This window comes from Rhea americana, unplaced genomic scaffold, assembly GCF_003343005.1.
Source record: "Rhea americana isolate MKP2758 unplaced genomic scaffold, rheAme1 scaffold_34, whole genome shotgun sequence".
NCBI classification, from domain to species: Eukaryota; Metazoa; Chordata; class Aves; order Rheiformes; family Rheidae; genus Rhea; species Rhea americana.
This window is the reverse complement of record NW_028186468.1, coordinates 443477-454730: the sequence shown is the minus strand read 5'-3', so window position 1 is coordinate 454730 and position 11254 is coordinate 443477. Positions and strand designations below refer to the sequence as shown.

At 37.3% G+C, this 11254-nt stretch overlaps 1 protein-coding gene across 4 annotated transcripts in view; it reads right to left on the bottom strand.

Moving 5' to 3' along the window:
- Positions 1 to 11254, bottom strand: part of FAT1 (FAT atypical cadherin 1) — a 114324-nt gene that overhangs the window by 67220 nt on the left and 35850 nt on the right. For all 4 annotated transcript variants that reach the window (XM_085311324.1, XM_085311323.1, XM_085311325.1 and 1 more), the window contains exon 3: positions 9327 to 9641. In XM_085311324.1, the coding sequence (XP_085167450.1) occupies positions 9327 to 9641 (315 nt within the window). The remainder of the gene's footprint in view (positions 1 to 9326; positions 9642 to 11254) is intronic.

The window sequence follows — 11254 nt, the reverse complement described above, 5'->3', positions numbered from 1 at the left end:
ATGTAATGCAGTAGTACTTGTTTTATTCAAGTTCCAAAATGTTAGGTCAAAAGGAATAAAAAAGCACACATAGTTAAACAGAGATTTCCTTTGTTAAAATGAGGCATATTGTGCGGTCACTGGCCCTTCATTTCCTCACTAAGTAATTCTCCAATGTTATCGGAAACCCTTGGAAGTTGTTTGCAGCTGTACCCATTTCCTATTTCACTTCACTCAGTCTCCAAATCAGCAACATACACACACTCACAAAAATAAATAAATAAATGAATGCTTTGAAGGTTAGGAACAGTGTAAATTGATATAATCATATGAAGTAGATGATTTGCCCATTGGCAGTTAGCATTTTATAACTTCACAAAGCTCTGAAGATTGTTAGAGGTTAATAAACGAAGAGCAACATCCATACACTCAAAGCATTACRAAAATTTTAATCTTTAACAGAACTTTTTTTTATATATTAGAATAGTATCCTATGGTGAGATTGCACATATAAAAATGTTTTTAATTCAGTATTTAACTGGAAGGTTGACAGTAGCTTTGTAATGCATATTTTCAAGAGTCGTAAGATCTATGAAACAAAGGCTGCTGCAATCCTAAATTGCTATAGGATCAATTTAGTGTAAGTACTTTCAAAAACTTGAGAGAAGAGAAAGGAGGGGGAGGGAAAGAAAGAAAATAAGAGCAAAAGGTACATCAAGTAACACCACATTCTGTACAAAGCAGTTTTAGTCACTCTTAAACTAGGAAATTCTGGAGTTAAGACTGCCAAATCATCTTAATTTGCCTATCTTGTATGTGTGCAGTAAGATACTCAGATTCGGGCCTCATTCTGCAGTATGTTCTGAAATGGGCACTCACTCCCTGTTTCTGTCAGACTTCCTTATGCAACAAATGTCTACAGATCTTATCTAAATAGCCTTAGACCAACACCAAAGGATTACTAATTTCCTCACAGGAATATTCATGGTATTTTCATGACAATACCTAAGTTTTTCATAACTATGAATGAATTTATCTTCACAACACTCCCAAACAATTGCGTAGTGTAATAATTCCTATTTTATACCTTCAAATTGAAGCACTGGGGAGTTAAGACTCAAAATTCATTTAGTAATTATCCTATCCAGGTCATGAAACCAAATCTAGTTTTTAAAAGGACACAGCATTCTGATATCAAGTTGTGTTAAAAGCACAGAAAGCTATGCTTTTACACTCAGCATTCCTGCAAATTTGACTCAAAGTTCTTATATGGGGCAACAGCAAGGGACCTCATTCACTGTCACTGCTTTCAGTTGCTGCACTAGGTGAGCTCTGCCTCCTGAAGACAAGGTTATTTGCTACTCAGCCCTGACTCTTTCCCAAACCAAATCTAGTCAATACAAGGAATGCAGCAGTCCTGAGGGGCAAGGGGTTGCAGTGGGTAAACAATCTGGCCAGAAGAAATTTTATTTCACAGAATCAAAAATTATTTCCAGCCTGCATATATGGACAAAGTAATGCAAAAGAGTACAGGAGATTTTCCCTCACCATATATTGGTGCCCGATTAGGAGTCCAACGCTCAGTAATACTCACAAGCACTGGAATGCCTTTCACTTTACACATGTGTTTTTTGCCACTCCAATGCATGCACTGCCACTTACAAGGAAGTAGTACAGGCTTGTTTCCAGACGCCTTAACAAAGCAATCTTTCAGATATCAGCTATATAAAGCCTGTATCACTGAGGAGTAATCATCTTTTAAAATCATGGCATGGTAGAACTACTATATCCCTAAGAAAAGAGATGCAGAGTTAGGCCTGGGGGAATTCAGCTAGCTCCTTTTGTTCAGGGAGTTCAGTTTAATGGCTCTAGTTCTGCAGTAATTAACAATGCGCTCTTCAGCTCTCAAATTTCCATGTTTTGCATATGACTTGCTGAGCCATTATGGTTGACCAGTTAAAGCTGAATTCACAGGGAGTTTGCAAGGATAAAAATACAGAAGAACTACAAAGCACAGGAAGTGATAACAGAAAAAAAATCCATTTTAGTCCCTTAGAAGGTCTGAAGTTCTGTAGAACTGCAAGTATACATTTTAAATTGCAAACTAGTTTGTATATTGCCTTTATAATTCTTATCAAGTCCAACAACAAAAAAAAAAAAGTTTCTATTTAATGCATGCTCTCCTATTCAATTTCTCAAGCAAAAAAAAAGGAATTTTTTTTCAATTCAAACGAATATAACAGCTCTGTCCTGAACTGGCACTATCCGATCCATTTCTAAATCATTAATCCAATATACATTAGCATTTAGCTATCATGATCCATATATTCATTTTATTATGAATCATCATTCATAAACAGCTCATATAAATGTACACTTATAGACAATGGTATCATCAGTTATTCCTGGCAGATGCCCTACTAAATATTTGCTCCGCCATCTAGGAATAACTACAATTATGCTGCCAATTGCCATGCATCAAACCTCCCCAAAGTAATAAAGAAGATTAAGATACTATAATACAAAAGCATAATAAATCGAATAAAAATACATTTGCCCACTGAAAATGACTGTTCATGTCAAAACTAAAATATTCAAAGTTCGCACAAACACAACTGTGAATGTGACTCACTGTGTGTATAGCTGAACAGATAAGTACAATCTGTTTTCCAAAGCACTATTGGACTTGTCTAGAAACCAAAGGAAATCAGGCTCCCAGAGAGACCAGTGTGGACATTATGTAGTTGTCTAAAGTTTTGTGTGGTTTTTTTGTTTGTTTGGTTTTTTTAAAAATATTTAACTATTTAACATCCAGATCTAAAACAAATACTACCTGAGCATTCAAAAATTCCATTATGGTCTGAGTCTGAAATAAATGTACTGCCTTTACTAGGGTTATTAAAACATCTGCAGAGATGAGAGACTAAGATTAAGAAATTGATTGTTTCATATTTTTCCTTGCTTGTTCTAGGTATATGAATACAGTCCTTTAAAAAAAGCAGATGATAAAGTAAGATCACCTCCTTGAGGGAAAGGATTCCAGTAAGATGTAAAATTTTACACATTTGCAACTAGATTGGAGTGGAACCAATGGCTTACAGTTGAAACACCTTCTTGCTTGCTCCCTAAAGCATCCACTATTTGCCCATTTCTTTGCTGCTTTCTAAGACAGAACCGATGGATATTACCCATACTTGTGTCTAGGTGGGCAGGCTGTTTGTCAAATTTTATTTGTACAGAGAGATTTTAAGAAGTTTTTATAAACATTTCCCTCTTAAATGCCATACCTGAAATCTCAAGCAGTGGCAAATTATGAATAAAACACCTGGGAAAAATACACATTCTTATTTCTCAGTTATGTTTTCAAGTGAGCACATAGGTAGCTTCCTACTTTTCACTAAGATCTTTACTTTGATATTAACAGCACAAAATTACAACAGGGCTTTCCAACATCTTAAAATATAAAGACCAGCAACTAAAGGGCATTCTAACAACTAAGTTTCAAACTCTTTGACCTTACTACTTGTTATAATTACAAAGTGTTAAAAAAAAACAACAACAACTCACACAAGCAAACAAATCTTACCTATAATAAAGAGTGAAAAATCACAACTCTCTACTAGATTTACTAGGAAAAAAGTCAGAGCTCCAAATTACAAGACTCAGAGTTTGCCTACTTTTATATAATCTTTAGACCAATCTGTAAGTGCTGCTAAACAAATCTTCCTACATCCTCAGTGCAATTGCTCCAGCTTGAGTGGTGAAGTTAATTATGGTGGTGGCACTATCAAAATAGCTACCAAGGACTGCCAATGTCAACTTCTTCCATCTAAATACATTAGAAGGATTCAGAGCCTTTTAGTTTCGGTCAATTACTTCCCTATTTAAGAAAGCCAGTGTCACTCTAGTCTTCAAAAAGGGCAAGGAGGAGGACCCAGGCAACTATAGGCTGGTCAGCCTCACCTCCATCCCTGGAAAGGTGACAGAACAGCTCATTCTGGGTGTCATCTCCAGGCACATGGAGGAAAAGAAGGTGATCGGGAGTAGCCAGCAGCGTTTCACCAAGCGGAAATCCTGCTTAACCAATCTGATARCCTTCTCGGATGGAATGACTGGCTGGGTAGATGAGGGCAGAGCAGGGAACGTTGCGTACCCTGACTTCAGCAAGGCTTTTGACACTGTCTCCCATAACATCCTCCTAGAGAAGCTCAGGAAGTGTGCGTTAGACGAGTGGACAGTGAGGTGGACTGAGAACTGCCTGAAAGGCAGAGCTCAGAGGGTCTTCATTGGTGGCACGGAGTCTAGCTGGACGCCTGKGGCTAGTGGCGTCCCCCAGGGCTCAGTACTGGCTCCCATCCTGTTCAACTACCTTCATCAATGACCTGGATGAGGGGACAGAGTGCCTCCTCAGCAAGTTTGCTGATGATACCAAGCTGGGAGGAGTGGCTGACACACCTGAGGGCTGTGCTGCCATTCAGAGAGACCTGGACAGGCAGCAGAGCAGGGCAGAGAGGAACCTCAGGAGGTTCAACAAGGGCAAGTGCAGAGTCCTGCACCTAGGGAAGACAAGTACAAGGGTCAGCCTGGGGAAGACAAGACTGAGGGGGGGATCTTATCAGTGTGGACAAGTACCTGAAGGGAGGGTGTCAAGGGGATGGGGACAACCTCTTTCCAGTTGTCCCGTGTGACAGGACAAGAGGCAATGGGCAGAAATTGAAGCACAGGCAGTTCTGCCTGACCGTGAGGGGGAATTTCTTCCCTGTGAGAGTGACGGAGCACTGGACCAGGTTGCCCAGAGAGGTTGTGGAGTCTCCTTCTCTGGAGATATTCAAGGYCTGCCTGGATGCAACCCTGTCTAACATGCTCTAAGTGACCCTGCTGAGCAGGGAGGTTGGACTAGATGATCTCCAGAGGTTCCTTCCAACCTTACTGATTCTATGATACTTAATTTTAAGCTACTCTGCAAGATGTTTAGTAAGTATATACTATCCTACACTAAATATTAGATATAAAGCAGTTACCGTAACTTAAATATTTTCCTACCATTGTGTTCAGGTTGAGCATGACAGTAGTGCAATTAATCTCTGCACTGATTCTTTCCTGCAAATAGTGCTATGATAACTGTTTTTATTTCACTTGGCAAGCTCATATGTACAGCAGCTTTTTTTCATTACATGTGAACTCCAGAACTAAAAAAAATGATATTTTGTTTGTCTGTTTTGATCAAAGGTCCGCTACATCTGAAAAGATCACCAAATATGTCATATGATGTAATGTGTTAAATTTCCTGTTTCAAACAGCAATATAGCATTTCTACATACAAAGGTATTACAATTTATTTTCAAAAATTTAATAATTACTTTAAAATAAAGTTTTTTTCAAGTGAATATGAGTATTTACTGAAGAGAAACTGATCTCCTTCAGAAGTATGCAAATACCACTTCTACTAGTAGCACTTTTTGGTAACARGCTCATTTAATCAACCATTCTTGTAGTGAAAATAAATCTCCTTTCTGTGAAAACATGAGCTACCCTAGATAGGTCCACGTCAATCATTTTCTCCATCTCAAAATTCAGGATTGTTGGACAAGGAAAAGACACCTTAGTTTAGAGGCTATAAGGGTCTATAAAGGAACTAGCTACTTACAGAGAGCAGAAAACAGTATTTTACTTGATGTAGGTTACATTTAGGTTATTGCTATTTATTATCTGTATTACTATGACATGCAAGAGTTTTGTCAGGGCACGTGATAGTGTTATGGCTCATCACAGTGTTAATTCTATAAAAAGACCAAAAAAAAAAAAACAGATGATCCATGACCTGGAGAGGAAACAATAGCAAAGTATCAGTTGAAACGTATTTTCAGCACTCACCACCTATTTTAAGTCTTGTCTCGACTTGGACGGAATGCTGTTACTAATAATTTAATTATTTATGACTTCAGTACTTGATTTGCCTTTGAGGCTGCACAATGACCCAAAGTAACAAACATATAATGCATTTGATTCTTTTCCTTCAACACCTTCAAAGTTGTTATCAGATACAGTTAAAGACTTAATCCATATTCCAGTTCTATCTCCCCTTTGGCTGGAAATGAAACTTGGGGCCCTATGAAGGTTTCTCTCCCTTTAACAAATAGCTTACAGTGTGATAGCTGTCATGAGAGCAAAAAGGGGTAACATGTCCGTATAAGAAAACCGGGCAGGATATGATCTCACTAATGCATCCAGTCTAATATTCTTTTCAGCTAAATCCTATTTTAATTAAGTGAGAGTAAACTACATTCTGCACTGTAACTATCATAATAACTAATGTTTTTTAAAAGAGCTTTTCAAACTCTGCAACATTCCAATCCCAGTGAAAGAGCTTTCACCTTAAATAAGACCTATTCAGGTTAAACGTACTTGATTTGTAAGAGACAGAAGAGAGACCTGGCAAGTAATAAATCTGATAACCTCAATCCAAACTCATCTTGATCACTACATGAGTATCTAGGGTAGATTGACAGTTGCAAACCAAAGGTGCAGGAAAACAGAATACAGTCCCTTTCATCCCATGAAATCCAACTTCCTATACAATATATAGACAATATATATTTATGAGCCAGTCATTTGCTTTTCACCGAACTTATCTGAATGCACTCTGGAAACACAGCAGAAATCAGCTAAAGAGGTGTCTCCTTTCTTCCATCCTCCTCCACACACTTTTTCCCCTTTCCCTCTTCTGCATGTTTATTATGTTTGTCTAGCAAGCATTAGAATTTTAACAGTAGCAAAGACACCAATTAATTTACCCATTCCTGTGATTTAAACTTTTTTAAAAACCAACACTTTTCCTTCTCTCAAACTCATGTTCTGAAATCCATTTATTTTCTTTTGTTTTTCCATTTAATATGGGGCTGTGAAGTACTTTATAGTGATTCCTTACTTCTACTGTATGCATGCAACAATAAAAACAAAGATTTGTGTGAGGAGAGTTTCTAGCATTAGTTTTCTATTGAATGTTCCTTATCACTTCACCATCCACTGTGTAAGCTCCCGCAAGCTAACTTTCTAACTTAACTGAGACAGTTTTCAAAACACAATAGCTTCCTGCCTACAAACTCTGCTTGAAGACAAGTCACTTAATCCCTTTCCGCCTTAATCTTTCCATCTATAACACAGGAATCAAGGTGTTTCTTCARCTCAAAACTCAGGTGAGGCAGATACACAAGCGCTTTGTTACAAAATTTGGAAASTGCTACATAGTGATATAGAAGGCAGAGAAGAATCAGAAAGGACAAGAATAAACAGAACAGAGAAGAGGAGAAAACATGGTATAAAAACGTGACGAAGCAGCAACAAAAAATAACCGGCCAATGATACAATCAGGAATAAATGCAGGTATGTTCCCTTGCAATTAAAGCAGATAGTTTTTTTCAATACAGCTTGCAGGTGAGTTTACTCCCATTTTATCTTTATTACTGAGTGAAATAAGAAATGCTTGAGCAGGGGGGTTGGACTAGATGATCTCCAGGGATCCCTTCCAACTTTACCAATTCTATGATTCTATGATGCTGAAGTAGAAGAAGGGAGACAGTACTTTTTGAGAATAGAAAGAGAGGAGAAAGAAAAAGAAGAGACAGAAGTGAGGAACATTTTTTTTTCCTTTTGAGTTAGAAGTAAGTACAGAARAAGAGAGAGAAATTGAAATAAAGATCATTAATAGTTACTGCATTCACTTTAAAGTGCTTTATGAATTTGTACTGTTCTACTTCCCGTTAGGCAGCCTCTGTTCTAAAACCAACACTTCCCTAAATATACTATTTAGTTTTAGGCCCCAACTATTCTAAGTATCTGTTGCTATGACCATTTCATGCATCCTTCTTGGCAGTATCTTCTCGTATAGATGCAGCATGTGATGGCAAAGAAATTGTTGTCACAAATAACCCAAATGACATATTTGTGTTTGTACTCAAGAGCTTTGCTGACAAAGCAGTCTCAGCTGCTACAGCAGGCAAATTTTTCATACCCTATGAAACAGTATTAAGGCTATAATCTAAACACCACAACCTTCAAAACATACTTTTAACCCATAGTTTTACCTCTTTAGATTCCCTGCAATTCCCTCCATGAATGAACGACAGCTAAACAGAAAAAGGCCTGTATTCCTCCCTGTTACCTACTGTAAGAGACTAAAATTACTCTCTATACCTACCTAGCACACTCCCAGTCTAAAACTCTCTGGATTCTTAATAGGAATTTGTGGTTGAATGAATCAGAAGCATCTCCTGAAATGTGCAATGTGAAATAGTATCTAAACACATCATATGAAAAGCTAATTTGTGCCCTGCCCAGCAAAATATAATTAGTAAGTTCCTCTTCACCCTTAGAAAACATTTGTAGGGGAAAAAAAAAAAAACAGTATAGGTACTGCTTTCTCTGTGTTCATTCACAAGCAAAGGACGGTTGGCAACCTTTGCATTGAAGTCCACTGTGCAGTTTCAGTTAAAATGGAGTATCCAATTTCCTGTCTTTCTGCCCTGCGCACATTTTCAGTATTTGTAATTCAGAGTCACGAAAATGTCACTTGTTTCTTGTATTTGTACTTTGCTATTGAAACCTCAGCTTGTTTTTTCTGAAGCTTTACAAACTATTGAACTAAGACTCTTTCTTTTCATTGTATACCAACCACAGCTACAATCATCATCATCATCTAGATTTTGTATGTCTTACAATGGCAAGAGTTACTTACACAGATAGCCCTTTCTGACTGTGGGTCAAGCAAGTTTACAGTTATAAAATAGCCAGCATTGTGACAAAAATCCATACATGAAAATTTTAAGGAGACTGCTAAGAACACTGTGCCTAGTAGGTTTTAAATCATCTAGTATTTTGCTTCACATCAGGATTGCACTTTTGAAGGAAATCTCCCAATTGTCCCTACAGGCTATGCTTCGGTTCACAGTATGGACAGGTTTCAGAAAACATGAACCAGATTCCTTTTTGATGAAAYAAAGCTAAAAGATATACTACAAGAATATACTTATTGCACTCCAAATGCAATTGCGCATTGCTCAGCCTAGAGCAGTGCTACTTTGAACTAAACCTCCCAAAATACGTATAGTGAGGACGTCAAGGACGTCAAGTACTTTATTTAAACTGTTTCACTCCCAGATCCTCTTCTACTGGTCTGTATGACTTGCTCTTATCAACCCAGCCCAAGATACCAGGTAATATCCGTAACCATCGTGAAAGTATGGTTATAACATTAAACTAGAGATCTTGATTTTACTCGTTTAATGTATTTACACAAAATAATTCACAGATTCATTCATACTTAACACAAAACACTATGTTGTACTTACCAGTTTTGGGGTTTATTGAAAAGAATCCCTGTGGATTTCCACTAGTAATCTTGTAGGTTAACTTCTCGCTTGAGCTAGAATCTGGATCAAATGCCTCAATCTGAACAACGGATACATCTTTAGGYGAGTTTTCCATGATTTCTGGGTAGTACACTGGCTCTGTTGTCTGAGGAGCATTGTCATTAACATCCCCAACTTCTATGTAGATTTCAATGAAAGATGATAAAGGCACAACACCTTGGTCTGTTGCATAAACAGTTAACCAGTAATGGGAAGTAGTCTCACGGTCCAGTCGATCAGCAGTCTCTATAATACCTGTTAAACAGGAAGAAAAACAAATAAAAAGCTCAATAAACATAAAGAAACATGTAGAAAAAGAGTAAGAAGTTAAAAAAAACCACTCAAGTTCCACATAACTGAAATCGCTTCTACAAGCGCTGTTTCTGTGTACATACGAATGTATTAAGGTTAACCTGAATCCACAAAAATAAGCTTATTAAACTTTTTCCAGCAGTCATGCATCACAAACACTAAAACAATATTACTTAATTTTATTTTCATAATTTTGAGATTTATCTGATCAATTAACTATTCATAAAAGCTGTTTTGCCTAAAAGACTAACCGTAATGAGTAATTTGTAGCATTTCATTCGAATGACACTCTTTATTCTTCACCAATTACAGTGAATTTTACACTATATTATCTGATTGAGATGCCAAACCCTTGAATGTTTACCATTATCCATATTAATGAGTAGCTATTTAAATGCAATATATTCTTATGCCTGTGCCTAAACAAATTTATTTAACTGATTCTTCTTTATGTGCATAAGTATTTGGGTTCACACAGATATCTTACAGAAAAGAACAAAATTAGCCCTGAGGTTAAACTTTGCAGCTTTAGGACCAACGGCTGCTATTATCCTATCAAATGAAAGCAGTGCTTAGCTCCATAGGTGCATACCCATAAAATGAACTGCCATCCAAGGAACAGTGACAGAATTCACAAACTTAATTAAAAAAAAATAATCTACCGAGTCTACAGGAGCTGAACAAGAACTAAATAACGAATGAGGAACTCAAGTTTTGATCCACCGTGAAGAGAATAAATATAGTCCTATCTTGCAAGCACTTTATTCTACAAGGTACAGCCACAACGTGTTATATATCAGAACAGTATGTGATGTGGCGTTAACTTATTTGACAGGAGAGAGAATATTAAACAATTTAATGGAGTCAAGCCATGATAGAAACTGCATTCTCCTTTTCTTTAGCCAGTATCTCTTACAGACTTTCTTCTTCCAGACATTTTCTAGATAGGACTTAACACGAGCCCAAGATGTTATAGCATGAGGAATCAAGCAACCCCTTACAACCATTTCTGTGGTAACCTTGCAAGGGTTACCTGAGCCTGTAATGGCTCATATTTTTACATTATACTGCTACATATAGGCCTAATCAGGATTAGATCCTAAATGAGCCAACATAGCATCATGACATCTGGTTGTGGACTTTGCATACATTCACACAGCAAGAGCATGCATGTGTGGTCCCTGAGCCCATCTACTCTACTTGGTATCTACCCTGTTAGTAAAATCGGATCTAAATAAACCATGCCATTCTGCTTTTAAATTCTACAGGAAAGGCTTTAACTGTAAATAGCTTCCTTCACAGACACATGCATTTGTTTTTATTTAAGCAGCAAAATTAGGTAAACACTGAGGAATTACTCATTTATTCAATACTTTCTGTGCTGTGGGAAACTGCAAAAATGTTTGATGGTAATCATCCTGAATTTTAAGATGCCAATCAGATCACTTCAGAAGGGCTGGATAGTAAAGTATCTAATACCTGAATCTGCAAAATACCCACATATAAAGATTTCAAGCAACTCAGCATATCAGAGCTACCGCCAGATGTCACTGTGG